The sequence below is a fragment of the Coenobita brevimanus genome, chromosome 110 (assembly GCF_032717465.1).
Source record: "Coenobita brevimanus isolate Jiangsu-jjx chromosome 110, ASM3271746v2, whole genome shotgun sequence".
NCBI classification, from domain to species: Eukaryota; Metazoa; Arthropoda; class Malacostraca; order Decapoda; family Coenobitidae; genus Coenobita; species Coenobita brevimanus.
The window spans coordinates 10,002,113-10,025,022 of NC_137063.1; the positions used below are offsets into that span (position 1 = coordinate 10,002,113).

A 22,910-nucleotide genomic window follows, 5' to 3' on the forward strand; every position below is an offset into this window, starting at 1 on the left:
ATCTTAGCCCCAAGGGGAGATGGGGCAGATCCTCACCGTACCACACTGCACGAAGGTCAACTGCGCAGAGCAATCAGCAACATCCACAGCAGGGCCCAACAGCAGAGCTGGTTTACCCCTCCCACATCATAATGGACCCATCCCCTTACCTGCACCTGACCTGATCAGCTGATCAGACCAATTGCAGGAGAATATCCCCTCGGGGCTGTGTCACCATTTATTCATTCACAATTTCTCTCCAATCAATCCCATCACACGCAGCCACTCTTCCTTGCTCGACAGACATTCCTCTTGCATCCAACGCTCTCTTCACACTGTCCACCCATCCTATTCATGGTCTTCCTCTCAGCCTTACACCTCTCACATCCAATCCAGTTATCTTTTTCACCGATCGCTCATCATCCATTCTCTCCATACGCCCAACCCATTGTAACACCCTCTGCTCAACTCGATCAGCCATCTCCCACAAAACTCCAGTTCTCCTTCACATTTCATCATTACTCACTCGATCTATACACGTTACTCCACACAAACTTCTCAGATACCTCATCTCCATTACATTCAAACTTTTCCTCTCTGCTACACCCATATTCCATGTTTCGTCCCATATAATGCAGTCTGTACCACTAAACCCTAGGACATCCACTCTAATCGAATGACATCTAAACACTTTTTTCATTCCTCCCAGCACTTTTCCTACTTCATTCATTCTAAACTTCACTTCTACATCTATTCTTCCATCCACAGCAACATGTGACTCTAAATACTTAAAACGCTCTACCTCCTCAAGCTACTCACCATTGATAGGTTAGAAAAGGCACCAATCCCGTGCATTTAGCAACTGTCTTACGCGTCTAGCGATGCGGGGCATGAAATGCCTTGCCCGTCTGCCACTAGACCGCCATTGTTATCATTTTTGTGGGTGTCTGGTGACCTTGGGTTGATTTTTTTCTCTGTGCTGAGCATTTGGCATTTTTCACTGGTGAGTAGATGTATAACCATATAATACTGTATCTGTATAATATATTGCTCATACACTGTGTTTCATTTTCAGCACTTAAAGTAGGAAATTGGGAGTCAAAAGGGTGACCTTGAGGATGAGGACAGAGTAATTGATAATTTTTTCCATGTAAAGTACACTTTTCATTTAGCAATGGTTTCACCAGACTAATTAAATCGCTAAACGCGAGGGACCACTGTATACAGTAAACTCCTTATCATCTGTCTCAGCATTACCCGACATATGACATTATTCGGCGTAGCTAATGGCTGAATTAAAATGGTATCCGGCAGAAAGCACAAAATCTCTGACACTACCCAGCATGAAGGACCCTTTCTTCAGGCTAAAAGTACACTATTATCCAACAGGAGACAGTTGTCATCAAACCTCCAGCCACAATCACGAAAAAAGAAAATAAAGAAATAAAATACACAAAAAGAATGGGGTTATACTGTACACGTGCTGTAATATGAAAAGGGTGGAGTGTTGAGGGAGAGAGGGAGGGAGGAAGGGAGGACTGACAGTTGGTGGGCCTAGCAACTCATGAGGTGTTTGGTGGTGGGTAGTAGTGTTGTAGTCAAGACCAGGCACCTCGAGACCAAGATCAAGACCAGACTCTCCGAGACCAAGACCAAGAACAGACCCTCCGAGACCAAGACCAAGAATTTATGTGTCTGCTGAATGAATGAAAAGTAGCTGCAGCCAGCAGGTGCCACATTGCTGGTCAGTTTTCACAGGCATCTCGGTCCCTCGACTGAGCGCACTAGTACCCCAGTCACCCCAGTTGCAGATTATGTATTGATGCAATACTCAACACCTTTTATACGAATTTGATTATCACACATGAATGAGGTTGAGGAGTTTCTGGGAAGACAATTACTAATAATGAGAGAAGAGGGCAATAGAGATAATTTCCAGAACCAAAACCCAAGAGTATGGAGGGACCAGGGCCCACACCAGGGCTGTGACAATTTTGCTTCTTTTTCTGGCCCATGTCAAACATTTTCCAGGCACCCCAGGGTGCGGTCATAGCACTCTATGGCCCTGCACATTGATGTTACGGCTTTTGAAAGTTTTTTAAGTCTTTAAACTTTTGAAAGTATGGTTTTGATGTTATAATGTATGGTGTTGCATACTTTGTCAGTGCCACCTTATGGATAGCTGTATCTTCCTCATGCAAAAGCTGGTTTTCGGAAGACTAATTATCGCACTTCTCTCTGAGCTTTACCCGTGCCCAAACATTCCATACACAACATATTCATCTTTCGTTTCTCATGAACAGTCGAGGGGGACTACCTATTTTTCAGGATAATTACACAGGAGATCGAAGGGGTTTCGGGATACAGAGGTGGGAAGCAAAAAATTTTCACAAATATAAAATATATATTTTACTTCCATAAGTGCTCCAAATACTTCTTACAGTCATACCCACTACTTGTTTAAGAGAACTGTTTTCACTAACTTTCCCTCTTGGAAGTGGTCCTCATTCGAGTCTGCCCACTGTCCTTCTTGCTACTACAGATGATTTATCGGCCCCCAGGTGGCCCCCCCACTTTAGTGGGGCTAGAAACGCTAATGGGCCACATGGCCATGGCCCCCTTCTCATAGGTGAGTAAGTTGTATGAAATACGAGGGTGGCTGTGAAACACTAGAAAATATTCTGAGTTCTTCTAAAACAGTCACAGAAGTCACTGCAGGCCTCCATGATAGCCATTTGGAAGCTCTGAAGGGTCATAACTCGAAAGGTTGGAAGCCACTGATGTCTGACTTGGCCCCCATTGCTCCAAAATCCTGGCTATACCCCTGTAAGGGAGGAAATATATTTACAAAATTTAATATATGTGAACAACTGACCATCTAGGTAAAATATTTCCGCTTTCATTGCTTCACTGGCATGAAGAAACAAACACAGGAAGATAGACATTTTTGTGATTATGTTTTCCGAGCGAACTAGCTAAACCTGTGGTGTATGTGTACGAAGGGTGCAGGGATTGCATACACCATACACACATATGAAGTACACAGAGGTGAACAGAGCTGCAAACAAGAATGCATGCAAACAGAGATTATCGCTGCGAGAATGGCCACGTCATGCATGCTCTCTTGACTCGCACGCACTCTATCAGCGCTCGCAGGGCTCAGCTCATGCATCATCACCGTAGTGCTAGCCAGGCAGTATCTATAGACAGTACAACACTGTATGGCGCACCGTGAATCGAATCAGCCATGATTTTTCTTCATGTATGATCATAAATTCCGACATTCCCCATGCCACGATGCACTTTTTGATGCTGGTCTCGACCTGGTCTCGAGCCAAAACTCTGACACCAGAAGCTTTGAGACCAAGATCAAGATCAAGACCACGTGAAGTGAGACCAAGATCAAGATCAAGACCACGTGAAGCGAGACCAAGATCAATATCAAGACCATGTGAAGTGACACCATGATCAAGACCAAGACCACATCAAACTGGTCTCGAGACCAAGACCGGTCTCAAGACCTACAACACTGGTGGGTGGTGAGGGGAGATGCAGTGGTTGGGAGTAGAAGTTCTGACTGGCTAAGGCAGGTGAGGGAGAATTCTAATGCATAGTTTTCATTGGCTGGCAGCAGGAATGTGGACGTTTTTTTTACCCTCCATTGTATTCCTCCACTGCTACAGTATCGATGTTCATATGATCCTACACTGCATTCTATGTCTCCTCCAAAACATTATTATTATTAAATGGCAATGTTGAGATTGGTTTCCCTCCAAAACCTGACTGGCCTTCTAGTGCTGCTGTGGCTGACATGTCGCACTGCTGCCCCCCCCCTCTCCTCTCTGGTAAGTACATCTTCCACTGCTCTAGTACATTACTCCACTGTACAAGTGACTGTTGGATTCTGCTAAAGCACTGATGAATGTGTATTAGAAAGAAAAGTCAACAAAATTGTGTTACTAAACAAGAAGAGTTGATAAAAATGTGTCTATTTTACTAAGCAAAATAATCATGCTACAAAGGAATCATAAACACAGTATATAAAATCATTTACACAACTGTTTCTTCCCAAGTGAAGTCTGTCTCTGCTACTAAAGAATGAAAATTTTGTCGTGTTCTGTGTGGCAGAGTGCTAGAATTCTGATGAAAGAAAGTACAGTATGGTGTACACAGTACAGTACAGTACAGTACAGTAGCAAAGCATGCTTCAATTTATTAATGTTTTTACTGATTTTTGAAATTTGATTGTTTATTTTGGATGTTATTGTACATTATGCTCCAGTAATGTCAACATCACCACCACTACCATGAAATGTGTTTCTGTATATAAAATTAGTGTACCACAGTACATACAGTATTTCAATACTAGATGCGTCTTTTACTGATTTTCGACAATTTATAGTGTTTACAATGTGCATCATACAGTACATGTACTGCCAGGTGAAAGAAAACGGGTCTCCCAGCTGGGGAGACTTAAGCCGGATGAAGGAAAACGAGTCTCCCGACTGGGGGGACTTTGATATTACCCCCATCGTCAATATGAAATTGCTTCTGTACATAAAATTACAGAGCATTTAATGGTACATTACTGTATTTCACTTTTAGGAACATCTGTTTGCTGCTTTTTGACATTTTCAAGCATTCTGTGGACTAGTGTTACAGGGCTGGGGGTTAGGGGGCCCATAGGGGTGTCTTTTGCATAACCCTGCATTCTGGCAGTATACATCAGGCCTTTGGCTCTGTTACACCAGATAATCGGGAGTTTACTGTATATACTGTATGTACTGTACAGAGTGTTCCACAAGTTCGGCATCATAGGGTACTGGATCTGTGTGCTGTAAACAAGGGGTATCATTATGAACAGATTCTATAAAATCTCCTATGATCCTGGACTTATGGGACACCCATATATATATATATATATATATATATATATATATATATATATATATATACAGTAATCCCTCCAATATCCGACGTAATAGAGCCATAGGCAGGTCCGGATAGTGGTCCTGTCCGGATATTGGGCCCCAGCTTATGGACTTGTACTTATGGACCCTAACTTAGAGAAACACCTATACAACTCCCTCTGGACATGCATTGCACCTATTTAAGACCCAAATCACACCAATAAGGGACATAAAAGACTGAAATAAATGCAAAAGAACCAATAAATGAGGTTTTAGAGGTGAGTTTATACAATATTAAACATTCTGGGTACTTACAAGTCCCTGGCTCCTGGACTGGTTTGAACCGCCAGTTTGCAGTCCACAGTTACTCCTCTGCACTCTAAATTCTAATTTCTTAACACTGCACAACACTGTAAATTCCTGTGTGTTCTAGTGGCAAGGTATTGCAGTTTATTCACTGTTTATTCACAAAAAACAAGCACCTGTGGCTTGCACTGCTATGAGCATCTGCCTCGATCGGAGTTAGACTGTTACTGTTGATGATGGCGGGGTAACAGAGTTGCCAGATCGCAACAGCCACATTACCAATCTCCTCAACTTTCATTACCGAATTTAACTTTTCATTACCAAAATCGTAAAGGAAGCATTTATTCTTCACTAATTATATATACAAGTGGAAATACATGTAATCACTCTCCTTATAATTAACACCATGTTGATTATTTTCACGCTATGTAGGGTAGCAGATAAATCAGAGAGAGCAAACAATCCACCATCTCCATCCTTTGTATCCTCATACATGTGAAAAATCCATTTGGTAATGCATTATTCTGATTCATTACCAAACGAATTTTTCATTACCAAATTGGCCCACACTTGGTAATGAAAAATACCAAATGGCAAACCTGACAGGGGAGGGGGGAGGAAGGAAGAGGTGAAGGGACCATGGTGTAACAGCTGTTCGGCGCCAGGCGGCAATTTCAAATTGCGGGTGGGAAAAAAGTCAGATTTTTTTTCGAATTTTTTGCGGTTTTTGGCCCATTTTGGGAGTATTGGATCCCAGGACGATTATGTCCGGTTAGTGGGGATGTTCGGATATTGGGCGTTCGGATATCAAAGAGATTACTGTATATATATATATATATACAGGTTATCCCTTAATTCACGCGAGGGTTACGTTCCCAGACCCTTCGCGTGTGGTAAATTTGCGTATACGTTCTGCCCATGTGTGCACGTAATTACGCATGTGTATTAAGTGTATTACATCTGAATAATACTGTTTATGCACTACATACACCTAATAAACTAGCATAAAGTATGAAAAACAACAAAAATGTAAGAAATTTACCACTGAAAGCTGAGAAGCACAGGCGCAGGTGGAGACAGTGTCAGTCTGGTGCACTAGCCGTCACTGCCTCCCGTAAGGTACATTCTCTGCCTTCTTTACTGTAAGAACAGTTGACTCATTCACTCCAAACATACGGTTCCAAGACAATTCACAGGCATAGGTGGAGACGCTTTAGCACAGTCTGATGCCCTCACTGCCTCCCATATGCTATGTTCTGCCTTCTTTATTGTATGAAGAGTTGACTCATTCACCCCAAACATACGATTCCAAGACAATTCACTGTCAAGTCAATTCACCGTCAAAACATGGACGATTCCCCGTCATTCTATAAATATACTTATTATTGATTTATTATACTTTAATAACTAATTTGCAGGGGGATTTTACAACTCATGTAAGTATAAAACTATTGTACTCTACTTGCTAAATAAACTTGTATGTAAATAAATGACGGGGAATCATCCTGACGGCAAATTGTCACTGACATTCCTTCCCTAAGTTTGCCCAACACTTTAACTTTCTCTGTCAGCGACATCACTTAATAAGTCCATTTTGGTGTGTTACCACATGCATCACTAGCACTAGGCTTAGGCCCCAAGTTGGCAAACAAGGCAAGCAATCACTGGAAGGCAGAAAAATAAGCCACAAATAACGACTCGCAAGTCATGCACGGTTCAACTGTCGGATGCAAACTGACTGTGTGGTGCGTGGTAGGCCGACCTTCCACACACACACACACACACACACACACATATGTATGCACACGGGCAGCAGGTAGGCATGGTGGGAGGAGTTAATAACTAATTTTCAGGGGGATTTTATAAGTCATATAAGTAAAAAACTTACTGAAAGTAAGTAAAAAAAACTTACTGAAAGCTGACAAACACAGGCACTGGTGGGTGGTAGAGTGGGTGGTGGAGCAAGGATTTACTGAGTGGTGGGAGGAGGAGTTGACGGGTCATCGACCTTATCTTTCTCAACCTCATCTTCGTTACTTTGGATGACTGGGGTTGTAGACTGATTGGGGGATGTACGTGATGAACACTGGCTGAAGAACACTGTTATTTTAGGTTGAGATACAGCTCGCTTCATGTCACTGAAGATTTGGCAGTAACAAGCAAAAGCATTTTCAGCCTGTTCTTTACACTTAAGGGATCTTATGTTGGGATCTATGTTGTAAAAATGTTTTGTTACTGCCTCCAGCATCCTTAAACCCTCAGCCAAGTTATCCAGCGTCAACTGAGACGCAGGTGAGCCATCATCGACCTTCTCATCCTCCTCAGTAGACTGAGTCAGCTCCACCAGATCCTCGTTTGTTAACTCTACTCTGTGACTCTCCAGCAGTTCCTCCACTTCCTTTTCATCCATATCGTCAAATCCTTCCCCACCAATCTGTCGTGCCAGTGATACGATGTGGGAGGCAGTGGATTTTTTTGAGACAGGTTCAAACCCCTTAAATTCGTGAACACATTCTGGCCACAATTTTTTCCAACATGCATTCACTGTGTGTGGTTTTATTTCGTCCAAGGCCCCCTTGATCGTCTGAAGGCAGTCGGCGATGCTGTAGTCCTCCCACAGCTGCATGACGGACTTTCTTTCATCCTCCATCCCAGCCACAATACGCTGCATGCACTTTTTGGTGTAATGTGCCTTAAAAGTGCGATTAACACCTTGATCCAGGGGTTGAATTAATGAAGATGTGTTAGGGGGGAGGTAGAGGATCTTAACACCCTCAGTTTTAAGTTCGTGGGCTGGTGGATGTCCAGAGGTATTATCCAAGACGAGGAGGACCTTGAAGTCAAGCTTTTTATTACCCAGATAATTATGTACTTCAGGTAAGAAGTTGGAGTGGTACCAGTCCTTCAGGAGAGGCTGGGTAGTCCATGCCTTAGCATTTGCCATCCAGAAGACAGGCAGCCACTTCTTGTCTTTTCCTTTAAGGGCACGAGGATTCTGAGCCCTGTAAATTAAGCCCGGCTTAATCATAAAACCAGCTGCATTGCAACAGAACAGCAGCATAAACCGATCTTTGGCTGCCTTGAATCCTGGGGCGTGGGTGTCCTGACGGCTGAGGAAGGTCCTGGCAGGCATCTTTTTCCAGAAGAGAGCAGTTTCATCCATGTTGAAGACCTGCTCTGGCAGGTAGCCTCCCTCATTAATGATATCACTTAGTTCAGCCGGAAAGTCACGTGCTGCCTCATGATCAGCTGATCTACTTTCTCCACAGATGTGGAGGTTACGAAGGGAAAATCTCTTCTTAAAATTTTCAAACCACCCTTTGCTTGCACTGAAAACTGGGGTGTCAGGAGCTGATGAAGTGCCTTCACCTCCGTCAGCTTCACACATGGGCTGGTACAGAGAAAGTGCTTTCTCTTTAACCCCTTAATCGCGGGGCGTCACTTTCGTGACACTTGGGATAATACCGCGCGGCGTCACTTTTGTGAGTCTGTGTTATTTAGAATTCTCCCGGGCTTTCAAGTGGTGGCTTGTATCATCTATCAGTACTGCCTATGTCCAACACTAGTCAGCACTCCTAATCTCATCTGTACTCCCATCCATTGTTGACAATTTAGCCATTTCTCCCCATTCTTGACTCCCCTCCCTACCCCCCCTCCATTACCCTATCCTCTCGCCTGCCCAGCCGTGCTACGCTAAGTAAATCTTCCCTGGAATTTTTCACTGATTTCATCCATTGAAATAAGCCCTATGCCCTATTCTTATACCAAATAATATATACAAGAAAGAAATAAGGTAAGTGAGAGTGCCATACACCTAGAATTGGCTAATTATCACCTGACAACACCTCACGTGCACTCGTTCGCTAATTTTTGCTGTTTATTTCCCCTTGAAATATGCTATATAACCTATTTTCGTAATAAAAATATATATAAGAAAGGAAGGGAGAAGCCTAAGTGATATTTACATTCACCTGGAACTACCTAATTATTGCAGGCCACCACACTGTATTCTGCGCTAAGTAGATCTTCCCTGGAATTTTCCACTGATTTTGTCCATCGAAATAAGCCCTATGCCCTTTTCTTATACCAAATAATATATACAAAAAATAAATAAGGTAAGTGATAGTGCCATACACCTGGAATTGGCTAATTTTTTTTTTTTTTTTTTTTTTATGTGTCCGACTCTGGGCATAGGCTTCACAGCCTGCTATCAAGGCCCAGCAGTCCTCCTACATACCATACACCTCTACATGTCACCACTTCGGCGCTAACACCCACCGTCCATATTGAATACATGCTAGGGCTGTCTCATACAGGACTGGTGTATTGGTATTAGCGGGGGTATTTTTACGACATGTCGGCGGGTCTTCTGGTAGATCAGTAAAGCCTGATTTAATGAAATTCAAATCCTTAAACTGTTCCCTGCCCCAGCCGGGATTCGAACCTGGGTCCGTAAGGACTACAGGCCACCTCTCTACCGATTGAGCCACCACCTCCCCCAACACCTCACGTGCACTCGTTCGCTAATTTTCGCTATTTATTTCCCCTTGAAATATGCCATATAATCTATTTTCATAATAAATATACATATAAGGAGGGAAGGGAGAAGGTAAGTGATATTTACATTCACCTGGAACTACCTAATTTATAATTTATTGTCTAGATTTCCTGCCAATCATTTCACCGCTATATATTAGCAGCTGTCAAGAGGCTGACGTTGGCAGTAATGCATTTCCCGAGGTAGGCCACCCGAGCCCACCCCTATCAGTTCACTGTCATCTTCCAGTGTGACAGCACATCTGTTTGCTCCTGCTAACTTCAGCCACTTTTCACCCCCATGCAAAGGGCCCTGTGACCTATACCCCCTACTAAATCTCGTGTGGAAAGAGGTAAAGGGCTGACAATTGATAAAAGAGTGATTACGATCTTTCTATTGAGTAAAACAGTGCAAGTGGAATTGTAAATAATGTGTAAACAGCAAGTGAAAGTAATGAATGTAAATATACGTGAACAGTGGAAAACAGTTTTATAAGTTACTTCAAGTGACAGTGCATAACACAGTGTAAATAAAATAGAACTGTAAATAACGTAAATAAAACAGAGAACGTAAATAGAAATGTCAATGAGTAGTATTATAAGAATATGAGTATATACCCTAGGAGTAATGAAAGTGAAAGTTTCACTCTAGCATGTATGAATACTATGAGTTATGAGAGTGAAGGTGAAAGTGACATTCACTCTCAATGCTAGTATACAGGATGAGAAAGTGAATGCTACGTATTTTACTGAAAGAAATTGAATCCCTACAGTGACAATAAACTACTATTACTGAAGGAAACTTATGGATAAAGACTGTACATATATATAGACTGTAGATATATATAAGTGTTATATAATAACAGAAATATAAACTGTGAGTGTTTTTATGAATAATAGACAACACTAGCGGCGAACGATCGGAAGTGGGATGGTCATACGCCCTCGTAATTTTCATTGCTTTCAGTGTTTTTTTGGGGGAGTATGGATTCCAAACTATTTAAGAATCACAGATTAGTGTTTCTGGTGATAATATCAGGCTGTGGTAATCATATTACGAGTTGTCGGGAAGTGTAAAGTGGAGACTTTGTTACCCAACTTCAGAGGTCTCCACAAGTCCTACGGTACTCGACGAAGGCTCAACAAGCACCCAAGGAGAAAGCTGAAGGTATGTGCCATAAGTATATGTGATTTTAATATTCTAGGACTAATAACTGATTTTTGGCAAATATTTTTAGAGAGTCTGTCGGAGCGCGAATATGCCCTTGGGAGCCACAAGTCAAAGCAAAACAAGCCCGCGATGTAAGGTTAATTATGTTGGAGTCAAGGGGTATACCACGCTTGTGAGAGTTCTCCATCCACAAAAACAGTGCATTTTCCATCTTTATAATGCGCTTATCTCTCTTATAATGAGACACTTTAGCACAGTCTGGTGCACTAGCCCTCACTGCCTCCCGTATGCTACTTTCTGCCTTCTTTATTGTATGAACAGGTGACTCATTCACCCTAAACATATGACCAACAGCACTTGCCGACATTCCTTCTCTAAGTTTGTCCAACACTTTAACTTTCTGTGTCAGTGACATCACTTTATAAGCCTGCTTTGGTGTGTTACCACATGCATCACTAGCACCACGCTTAGGCCCCATGTTGGCAAACAAGGCAAGCAATCACTGGAAGGCAGAAAAATAAGCCACAAAAAACGATTCACGAGTCATGCACGGTTGGAGGGTCGGATTCAAACTGTGTGGCGTGTGGGAGACCAACCTCCCACACACACACACACACACACACACACACACACACACACACACACACACACACATACACACACACACGTACACGCACAGGCAGTGGGTTGGCATTTTTATATTTTATTTATTTCCCTCATATATTAAAATTATTTATTTCAATACTATAATTTTATGTTTTAATTACTGTACAAAAAAATTCGAGGATAACCGAAATCGCGTGAAAAAATTTCGTGTGAATAAAGAGATAACCTGTATATATATATATATATATATATATATACACACACACAGGCATACCCCAATTTAACGATGCAATTGGTTAAGTAAAAACACATCGCTAGGTGGGGTATCATATCTCGGGGTAGATTTAACCCGTGGATTGTGAGCCACAGCTCAGGCTGTGCTGGCTGTGCATCACCATAAACAACTCGACTCCTACGTAAAATTACCAGGGCACTACGCAAAGACACACAGAGAGAGCCTTTTCTCTTTTCACCAGATGATGCCTTGGATGTTTATCTTCAAATTTATAATAAACAAGAAAAAAAAAAACTTTTTTTTTTTTCCCCCCCATTTTTTCACTACTCCCGTACGTAAACTTACGCACTGCCCTATGCATCGACGGAGAGAGAGAGAGACAGAGAGAGAGATTTTTTTCTTTTCACCAGATGATGCCCTGAATGTTTATCTTCAAGTTTATAAACAAAAGCTAAAAAAAAAAAAAAAAAAAAAAATTCCTAACTTGTGCACCTAGGGTGAGAAAAAAAAAAAAAGGAATTTGCGCAAATCCATGGTTAACATGTAAAGTGTATGGATGCATTTTTAAGCCCTGGGTCCCTCCCCCCAACCAAGTCCTAAACCCACCCCAAATGAGTCCAAAAAAAAATGGCTTAACAGCTGTAAAAGAAGCTAACCTAAACCTAAAACCAGTGCCCATCTCGCTTGTACCCAGTCAAGGTCATTGGAGAACGAGATCTTCGACTCGTATTCAAACTCGGTAGAGTAGACGCAGCAGCATTGTATACAATCCCACCATCAGACAGTCCTGGGACAATTAAATAAAAATGTTACGAATGACAATAATGTATGAATGACACAAAATCGTCCATGGTGTGAACTGTTGTGACGGACAGTCATTGATGTTCTGACGGGGAATTCTCTTGACGGCGAATGCGATCAGGACTGCCTTTTCAACGGCCCCTCTTTATGTCATTCTTGTTACTGTCGTTGCTGAGCTCTTTTACTTTTTGCTTTCTTATTTTCCAAAGTTTAATTAAAAATTACTTTGTATTTCCAAAGCGTTTTCCCCTGAACAGCTCGAATGTAAACGAATGATATATTAATAATTGATGATGCGATCGGGGTAGCCTGTTCAAAGGCCCCTCTTTGTGTCCTTTAAGTTACTGTTCTGGTTGTTGAGCTCCTTTATTTTCTTCTCTTATTTTCCAATATTTACAGTATTTAGAAATTCTTCTGTATTTTCAAAGCGTTTTCACTTGAACAGCCTGAATGTAAACACATGATTTATCAATCGATGATGTGATCGGGATAGCTTTTCCAATGGTCCCTCTTTATGCTGTTTTATTGTTCTGGTTGCTGAGCTCTTTTATTTTATTTTCTCTTATTTTCCAACATTTATTTGGAAATTCCTTTGTATTTTCAAACCATTTTTGCTTGAACAGGCCAAATGTAAACATGATATATCGATGTCACAGCTTTCATCAATGCATGAAAAATTTACTCTCCAAGGTTTTCATAATTATTAATATTTATTTAATATTATAATTATGTACTCCATGACAGGTTAGATGACAGTTCAATGGTCAAACACAAAATATTCTTTGTTGAGCTGCCTAGCTGACCACGCTGTTTTGTACCTCGTCTGATGGGTGAGAATCCATACCCCAACTGATGGAATTCCCTCTACCCATGACAAAAACACATTAATCTAAGTCTAAAAACAGTTTATAAATCAACCTAAACAGGTAAAAAAATAAATAAATAAGTAAATAAAAACCCATCACAAAACTGGGGGTAGGTCTGCAATAGGCACAGGGAAACACAACTCACTTTTGTGTATATTCAACAGAGTTAATTTCTAAAACCTCAATCTGATCTCTTGCACACTGACCATTACCCTCCAGGATCCAATAGTAGGGTAACATTTCAGACACATTTAATTTCATCAAAACCTTTGAAGCACAATCTGACTCCTGATTATTTTAATAATTACATGCATTTCCCAACGTTGCTTAACTTCGCTGATCGGATGGGAAGCAGTGTACTCAACGTGGTATGGCCGTTACGTGTCAAGTGGGGTTGGTGGAGGATTAGTGCCCCTCCCTGTAAAACAATTAACTCTAAGCCCTTGTCCACCCCATTTGGGATACATGGCGTCTGGCAATGAATGAATGATGAACATGCATTTCTTGTATTGCTAATGAAAATTTCGCTGTGCTACTAGGCGGCATTAATCTCACACTAGGCATTAGTCAGAGTAAAGAGCATTAAGCTGTGAGTCACTGTCTAGGGGTTACTGTAAATCTGCATTATACTGAAACAAGAACACAGCCTTCATACCAGTACTAAAAATACTACACCAGGATATGATGGCTAAAATGGATGTCTGTTCTTTGGATGGAGGGATGATACTTTGTTTAGGCTACTGTTCATGACAAAAATGAAAAGGGAGAATAATTGTAATGACTAGGTGGTGATGTCCGCACCTCCAAAAGTAGATAGTGGTTGTATGGTAGGAGGCTATGTGAGAGGTGGAAAATGCTCTTGATGACATCCAGCCCCTCTGGCCCACCATCCAAAGCTCGTAAATCCTCATATCTGTAAATAAAATACAGTAAAACCTTACTATATCGGACTAATTGGGGCCCAAGCCTGTCCGAAAAAAGCGAAAGTCCGGTAAAAGCGACATCAGGACTCCCCCCTGGACTTCCTCCTTTTGTTATGCACAGAGGCTTGCTTGTCATTCATGCATTTCTTCTCTCTCTCTCTCTCTCTCTGCACTGGGCACTTATGATTTACTTCACATATTTTTGTCTTCGTCGTCATCTTCATCTTCACCTTCCCATTCATTTTTACCTTCACTTTCAGTTCACTCTGACATTCACATTCACTTTCATATTCTCTTCCATGCTCATTTCACATTCACCTTCACCTTCACACTCACTTTCAGTATCACTCATTTTGAATTTCCATTTCCCCTTCACCTGCAACCTTACTTTCTCATTTTCACATTTACCTTTACAAGTATTCATTCACCTTCACTTTTTCTCTCCCTTCTTTTATTGTCACATTCACCTCCATCTTCACTCACACCTTCACCTTCATATTCACTTTCTCTTCCACCTTCATTTTCACTTTCAACTTTTCTTTCACCTTCACTTTTACATTCATTTTCACATTCACTTTCACCTTCATTTTCACTTTCAACTTTTCTTTCACCTTCACTTTTACATTCATTTTCACATTCACTTTCACCTTCATTTTCATTCATTTTCACCTTCACTTTCACCATCATCACTTTTACATGCATTTTCACCTTCACTTTCACCTTCATTTTCATTCACTTTCACTCTCACTTTCACCTTCACTTTCCCCCTCACTTTCACTTTTGACTTCACTTTCACATTTATGTTTACTTTCACCTTCACCTTCACTTTCACCCTCCACCTTCACCCTTACTTTCACTTTTGCCTTCACTTTTGCCTTCACTTTTACTTTCACTTTCACCTTCCACCTTCACTTTCACTTTTGACTTCATTTTCACCTTCACTTTTACTTTTGCCTTCACTTTCACTCTCACCTTCACTTTCACACTACCTTCACTTTCACCTTCACAGTGCCTTCACTAGCCTTCATTTTTTCATTCACTTTCACCTCTCTCTCCCGCAGACAGAGAGAAGGGGAGGATATATAGAAGGAGTGAGAGAGGAGGGACCAAGGTTATGCCTATCTCCCTCATTTGTTTATGCCAAGGGGACGCCACTTGTCATTTCTGTATTTATTTTCTCTCTCTCTCTTTGTTGACTTTGACATTCCATATTCACTTGTGTGCTCTCTTTCACCCTCACTTTTACGCTCATTATCACAGTTATTTTCATTTTCAATTTTACCTTCTCTCTCTCTCTCTCACTGGAGAGCGGACTGGGAGGAAGAGAAGGACGGGGAGGAAGAAAAGGTATGGAGGAGGAGAGAGAGGAAGGACAGATGTTATGGTATCTCCTCCGTTTCTCTGTTTATTCGTTTATTCAAAGAGAGGACTGCTTCTGGCTTTACTGGACTTTTCCTGAAAGTTTAAGAATTTAGTCCACTTGGCTCCTCGAGTCCGATAAAAGCGAATTCCGCTATATTGAAGTCCGTTATATCGAGGGTATCTAGTAATGCCTGTAATATCCGTACGCCCAATTTCCGGACATCCCCAATAACCAATATTCCCAAAATGGGCCACAAACCGCAAAAAATTCGAAAAAATCTGACTTTTTTCCCACCCGTAATTTGAAATTGCCGCGTGGCGCCGAACGGCTGTTACACCATGGTCCCTTCACCCCTTCCTTCCTCCCCCCTCCTCTGTCAGGGTTGCCATTTGGTATTTTTCATTACCAAATGTGGGGCAATTTGGTAATGAAAAATTCGTTTGGTAATGAATCAGAATAATACAATACCAAACGGATTTTTCACATACATGAGGATACACAGGATGGAGATTGTGGATTGTTTGCTCTCTCTGATTAGTTTGGTAGCCTATATAGCGTGATAATAATCAACATGCTGTTAATTATAAGAAGAGTGATTATATGTATTTCCACTTGTGTATATAATTAGTGAAGAATAGATGCTAGCTTTACGAATTTGGTAATGAAAGTTAAAAATGGTAATGAAAATTGAGGAGTTTGGTAATCTGGCCGTTGCAATCTGGCAACTCTGTTACCCTGCCATCATCAACAGTCACAGCCTAACTCCGATCGAGAGCAGATGCTTGTAGCAATGCAAGCCACAGGTGCTCGTTTTTTGTGTATAAACAGTGAATAAACTGCAATACCTCGCCACTAGAACACACGGGAATTTACAGTGTTGTGCAGTGTTAAGAAATTAGAATTTAGAGTGCAAAGGATTAACTGTGGACTGCAAACTGGCAGTTCAAACCAGTCCAGGAGCCAGGGACTTGTTGTAAGTACCCAGAATGTTTACTATTGTAGAAACTCATCTCTAAAATCTCATTTTATGATTCTTTTGCATTTATTTCAGTCTTTTATGTCCCTTATTGGTGTGATTTGGGTCTTAAACAGGTGCAATGCATGTCCAGAGGGAGTTGTACAGGTGTTTTTCTGAGTTAGGGTCCATAAGTACAAGTCCAGGAGGCTGGAGCCCAATATCCGGACAGGATCACTATCCAGACATGTCTTTGGCTCTATTACATCGGATATTGGAGGGATTACTGTAATTACATTTGACACTTTTTATCAGTCAGCTACAGAATCAAAAGTAATCCATCCACTATCCGATGTAACAGAGCCAAAGGCATGTCCAGAAAGTGGTCCTGTCTGGAGTGTGGACCCCTGCCAGCTGGACTGGTACTTATGACCCTAACCCAGCCTAACTTTGAAAGCCACCTAAATAACTCCCTACCGGACATGCATAGCACTTATTTAAACCTATTTAAGGACCTATTCACACCAATAAAGGACATAAAGCATGAAATAAATGAAAAGGAACCAGAGAATAAGGAATCAGAAGCATGGAAAATACTTAGCAGTGTACAGGCTACAGACAGCACGTCTGTGGCCACCTCCTCTAAAGCTCTGGTAGTTGTGAAAATGCTCTTGAAGCACATACAGTAATCCAGTGTTGTGCTACACTTAATTCTTTACACTGTGAGTTATAACTGTTTAGCACTGCATATTCTGTTCTTAATTGCTCCACACCAGTTTCAACTGCCACTTTGCATTCCACACTTAATCCTTTGCACTCTAAATTCTAATTTCTTAACACTGCACAACACTGTAAATTCCCATGGGGACTAGTGGCAAGGTATTGCAGTTTATTTGCTGTTTATTCACAAAAATGAGCATGTGTGGCATTCACTGCGATAAGCATCTACTCGTTGTGGCAGTTAGGCGGTAACTGGTGGTGAGGGAGGAGCAGAGCTGCCAGATCGGAAGTCGGCCACGTTACCAAACTCCTCAATTTTCATTACCAAATTGTCGTACGAGGCGACTAAAAGGGTTGGTGGTGGGTTAGTGCCCCACCCCGTAAAAAGAACTAACTAAAAAAGCGAATAAAGCACCTCGGACTCAGACGGACCATATGTTGACGACTAAGGAACAGACAAAGGACATTCTTAGGGTGGGAACATGGAATGTGAGAGGAGTGAATGATGAAGTGAAAGAGAGAGAGATTGTTCAGGTGCTTGAGGATGCAAAAGTGGATATACAGTAGAACCTCTCTCATTCGGACTATATGGGGGGAAGGGTTGTCTGAATTAGCAGATTGTCCGGACCATCAGGGTAATCTCCAGTTCATACCAAAAACTATCTACATATGGTATGTTTGTTAATTATTAACATATGTGGCATTTTTTGAGTTTTTCTTTTATTTTCACCACAGTCACTGTTTGTAACATCAAATTTTAAAGCAAACTGTCTAATTTTATCTTTGTTTTTCTTGATGTCTGACACAGTTCGTTTGGCGACACCAAACTCGTTCACGAGTTTTCCTGGAGGAACACCAGCCTCTAGTTTATCCAGTATTTTCACTTTATCTGCAATACTTAGTGTTACATGCTTCCTTTTAACACCTGTATTCATTGTAGAAGCTACACTTGCATTAAAGGGCATGGTAAGGAGGATTAACTTTTGAAATACAGCGTAAAAATATAAATGGTTGGTGAACTAGTTGATGGAACGAATGATAGCGTGTGTTTAAACAGGTGCCCATGTTGCGATCTAGCGTGATCCAAGATTAAACGAATGACGATCGCTTTCCGTGCTGATACTGAAAATGACTAGAATTACTTTCAACATATTTTTGGAGCTTATTATTTTTAAATTTTGTCCGAATTAACAGAAATCCGGATCAAAGGGGTCCAGACCAAAGAGGTTCTACTGTATGTGGATTGACTGAAACTAAATGGAAAAGTGAAAGGGTGAGAGAATGGGAATATGGTTTAGGTATATGTGCAGGAGTCAATGAGAATGAGAGGGCCAGAGAGGGAGTATGTCTGATCATAAGCAAGAAGTGGAAGGAGAATATAAGAGAGTATGGAACAGTGGGTGAAAGGGTTGTATGGGTGAGGATGAAAGTAGGTATACAAGCGTGGGCAATTGTATGTGTGCATGCCCTGACAGAGGATCGAGTGGCAAGAGTGAAAGATGAGTTTTGGGCGAGAGTAGAAGCATATATGGACAAGTTTGAGAGGATCGAGAGAGTGCTGTTGATTGGAGACATGAATGGCAAAGTTGGGAATGAACGAGTGGATGGAGTGGTTGGTCAGTGGGGTGTGCCAGCTGAAGTAGATGGGAATTGTAGTGCTTTGGTGGACATCTGTGCTTGTAAGGGGTTGGCAATAGCCAACACCTACTTTCGTCATAAGATGATCCACCGGTATACATGGAAAGTAATGAGGAGGATGGATGGTGAACTTGTTGAACGAAAGGCAATGATAGACTACGTGTGTGTGGATGAACGAATGAGAAAACAACTGTTGGACGCAAGAGTGTGGAGAGGGTGGGGGAATGGAGTCTCGGACCATCACTTAGTGATGGCCGATGTAAAGCTGCAAAGAAAGTGGTTGAGGAGACGAAGGGGAAGACAGGAGGAAGCAGCTCCTGTGAGAAGAGTGGAGAAATTGCAAGATAATGAGAAAATGACAGAGTATAAGAGCATAGTGGAAGAAAGATTGGGAAGGTATGAGCTAGAGCAAATGGAGGGGGTGGAAGACGTATGTAAGATATTCACGGAAGAGATAGGCACAGCGTGTATTTACTTATTTACCTATTTGTAGTATACAGGAATTGAGCAATGCTCGTGTTGTCCTGTCTCCATATCCACATTTATCAAGTCTACCTTTACACACATGAATGTTTTTCTCATGCACCACCTCTTTGTCTAAGTCGTTCCAAATATTTAAGTATTTACCTAATATACCTAATTGTGATATACACGGAATGTACTATGCTCGTGGGTTTCCGTCGCTGTTTCTCAATAAGTCGAATTTAGCTTTAAACTCGTTTAAGTTTTTAGACTGGACGATCTCTTTGTCCAGGCTATTCCATAAGTCTATACTTCTGTAAGGAAAGCTATATTTCTTGATATCCTTCAAGCAGCTTGACTTTTTCAATTTCATTCCGTGTCCTCTTGTTGCTCTCTTATCCCATAAAAACAGATCTTCTTTGTCAATTTTATCTACTCCCACCATGGTCCTGAACACCGCAATCATGTCTCCCCTCTTTCTCCTTTCCTCTAACGAAGGCAAATCCAGTTTTTCCAGCCTCTCTCTGTATGACAGATCTGTCAGACTGGGGACCATCTTGGTTGCTGTTCTTTGTATTCTCTCAATCTTGTTTATATCTTTCTTTTTGTGTGGGGACCACACTACCGCTGCATATTCTAACCTGGGGCGGATCATGGCCACTATCAATTTTTTCATCATTTCCTCATCCATATAAAGAAATGCTACTCTTATGTTAGTCAAGAGTTTATAAGTCTCTCCAACTATCTTGTTAATGTGCTTTTCTAGTGACAAACTATCTTGGACCAGCACTCCCAAATCTTTCTCTTCTCTCCTTTTTATGATTAATTCATTATCCAAAAAATAATTCAGTGATGGTCTCCTGGTACTTTTACCCATTTCCAATATTTTACATTTCTTTACATTAAATTTCATTTCCCACGTCTGGCTCCAATTGTGTATCCTATCCAAATCCTCCTGCAGTATTTTACAATCCTCCTCAACCTCTATCTTCCTCAAGATCTTTACATCATCAGCAAACAGACTTGCATAACTGTTCACTCCATCTACCATATAATTTACGTAAATCAGGAACATTACTGGCGCCAACACTGAGCCTTGAGGGACTCCACTTGTTACTTCTCTCCATCCAGACATCTTTTCCTTTATTACTGTCCTCATTTGTCTGTCTCTCAAAAAGTCTCTCATCCATTCCAGAAGTTTCCCCTTTAGTCCTCCTATATATTCTAGTTTCCATATTAGTCTCTTATGAGGTACCTTGTCAAAGGCCTTCTCTAAGTCTAAGTACACACAATCCACCCAACCATCTCTCTCCTGTACCACATCAATCGCTCTTGAGTAAAAGCTCAACAAGTTAGAAACACATGACCTTCCACTTCTGAATCCAAACTGACATTCAGCCAAAATATTCATCTCTTCCAGATATTTTATCCATGTCTTTCAGGATTCTCTCACACAATTTTGCGACCATGCTGGTTAGAGACACTGGTCTATAATTCAGGGGTTCTTCCCTGTTTCCTCCCTTGTAAATTGGTACCACATTTGCCCTCTTCCATTCTTTTGGCACTTTCCCCTCTTCCAGTGAGCATACAATTAAGCTGTGAATTTTATCCGCCAGTTGTTCTCTGCATTCCTTCAGTACCCAATTAGAAATTCCATCAGGTCCTGGGGCTTTCTTTACATCTTGAGTTTCCAGTAATTTATACACTTCCTGTACCTCTGCTTTTATATCTTTCATCACCGGAACATTTCTAATCACTCCCTCCCCTTCCACAAGCTCCTTTTCTTTAGCGAAAACTGACTGGAAACGTTTGTTCATTATTTCTGCTTGCATTGCCGCATCCTTAAAGACCTCTCCTTCTACTTTCAGTTTGGTGATTCCTTCCTTTTGTTTCAGTTTGCCATTAACAAATCTATAAAACAGTTTGGGTTCATCCTTGCATTTGTCAATTATACCTTTTTCAAAATTCCTTTCTTCTTCTCTACGTATTCTTGTGTATTCATTTCTTGTTCTTTTATATTCTTCCTTTGTTCTGTCGTTACCTCTCTTTCTCCAATTGTTCCACGCCTTATCTCTCTCTTTTTTTGCTATCATACACCTTCTATTAAACCACTCCTTTTTCCTGTTTTCTTTCCCTCTTACTCTTGGTACAAATTTTTCCACACCCAAATTATAGAGGTCTAGAAAGATATCCCACTTCCTCTGTATCTCTCTTGTTTCTCTGAATTTTCTCCAATCCGCATTTTCAAAAAAGTTTCTCAATCCTGTAAAATTTGCTTTCCCAAAGTTGTATCTTCCCTGTCTATGAAGCTCGTCTCTTGGCTCGACGTTTCCTATTAACATCTGGAACTCAATGACCACATGATCACTTTTTCCCAAAGGACAGAGATATTCCAATGATTCTATTACATCAGGTTCTTTGGTGAACAGTAAATCTAACCTAGCTGGTGTGTCCTCACCTCGAAACCGTGTCTCTTCTTTGACCCATTACGTCATCACATTATTCATTATTATATTTAATAACATAGTGCCCCACGAATCCTCGCCGCCTCCCGAGTACCATTCCTCCCAGTTCACCTCTTTACAATTAAAGTCGCCCACCAAAATTATATTATTGCTTTTCTCAATTATTTTTTGCAAGTAGTTAGCCATATCTAACAACATCTCATGGTATTCGTCATCCTTCCATGCTCTCGTCTTTGGGGGAACATACACTACCGCCATATCTCTCTTAACATTCTCTCCAGTTTCTAATTTCATATATATCACTTCAGCCCTGCCTTCTCCCATTTCCACAGTATCTACATTTATGTTGTTCTTCACTGCTATCATCACTCCTCCTCCCTTTTTTTCTTTTCTGTCTTTTCTCCACAGTTTGTATTTACCATCTCCCAAATGAACATCAATATCTTCTCTTAATTTGGTCTCTACAAAGCACATGACATCAGGTTCATGTTCTCTCAAGAAATCATTAATTTCGATCCTTGTCGATATGAAACCATCCACATTAGTATACATCACCTTCAAATTATTTTTGACACTATTAATACCCTCTTCTCTCCTACTCTCTGTCCGTACCACTTCCTCAACTTCTGATCTTTCACAACCATCCCCCTTAGTTTCCTTCACTTCTATTTCCTTAAATACCATTTCCTTACTTTCATATCCAATACTCTCCAAAAAAAAGTATTACATTCTTCCTCTGTCCTCTTATCATTTTTTTCCTTTACTTCTTCCTTTAATGATTTTAAAACTTCTCTTTCTTCTTCATTCAGATCTTTTCTTATTATAATATTTTCCATCCCCGCCTCTTTGCTTAATTTCCAAGTCACTTTAAGTATCTCATTTATTACACTTTCTGATGTAAACTTGACTCTCATTGGTCCTGTTTCCCCTTTCTTTTAAGGCCCTATCCTCCTTACTTCCTCAATTTCTTTTAC

At 41.0% G+C, this 22,910-nt stretch overlaps 1 protein-coding gene across 1 annotated transcript in view; it reads right to left on the reverse strand.

Annotated features, from left to right (window-relative positions):
• The window catches only part of HemK1 (HemK methyltransferase 1), a 190,536-nt gene that overhangs the window by 22,092 nt on the left and 145,534 nt on the right, over positions 1-22,910 (reverse strand). The window contains exon 6 of the mRNA XM_080286109.1: positions 14,212-14,323. Coding sequence (XP_080142235.1) covers positions 14,212-14,323 — 112 coding nt within the window. The remainder of the gene's footprint in view (positions 1-14,211; positions 14,324-22,910) is intronic.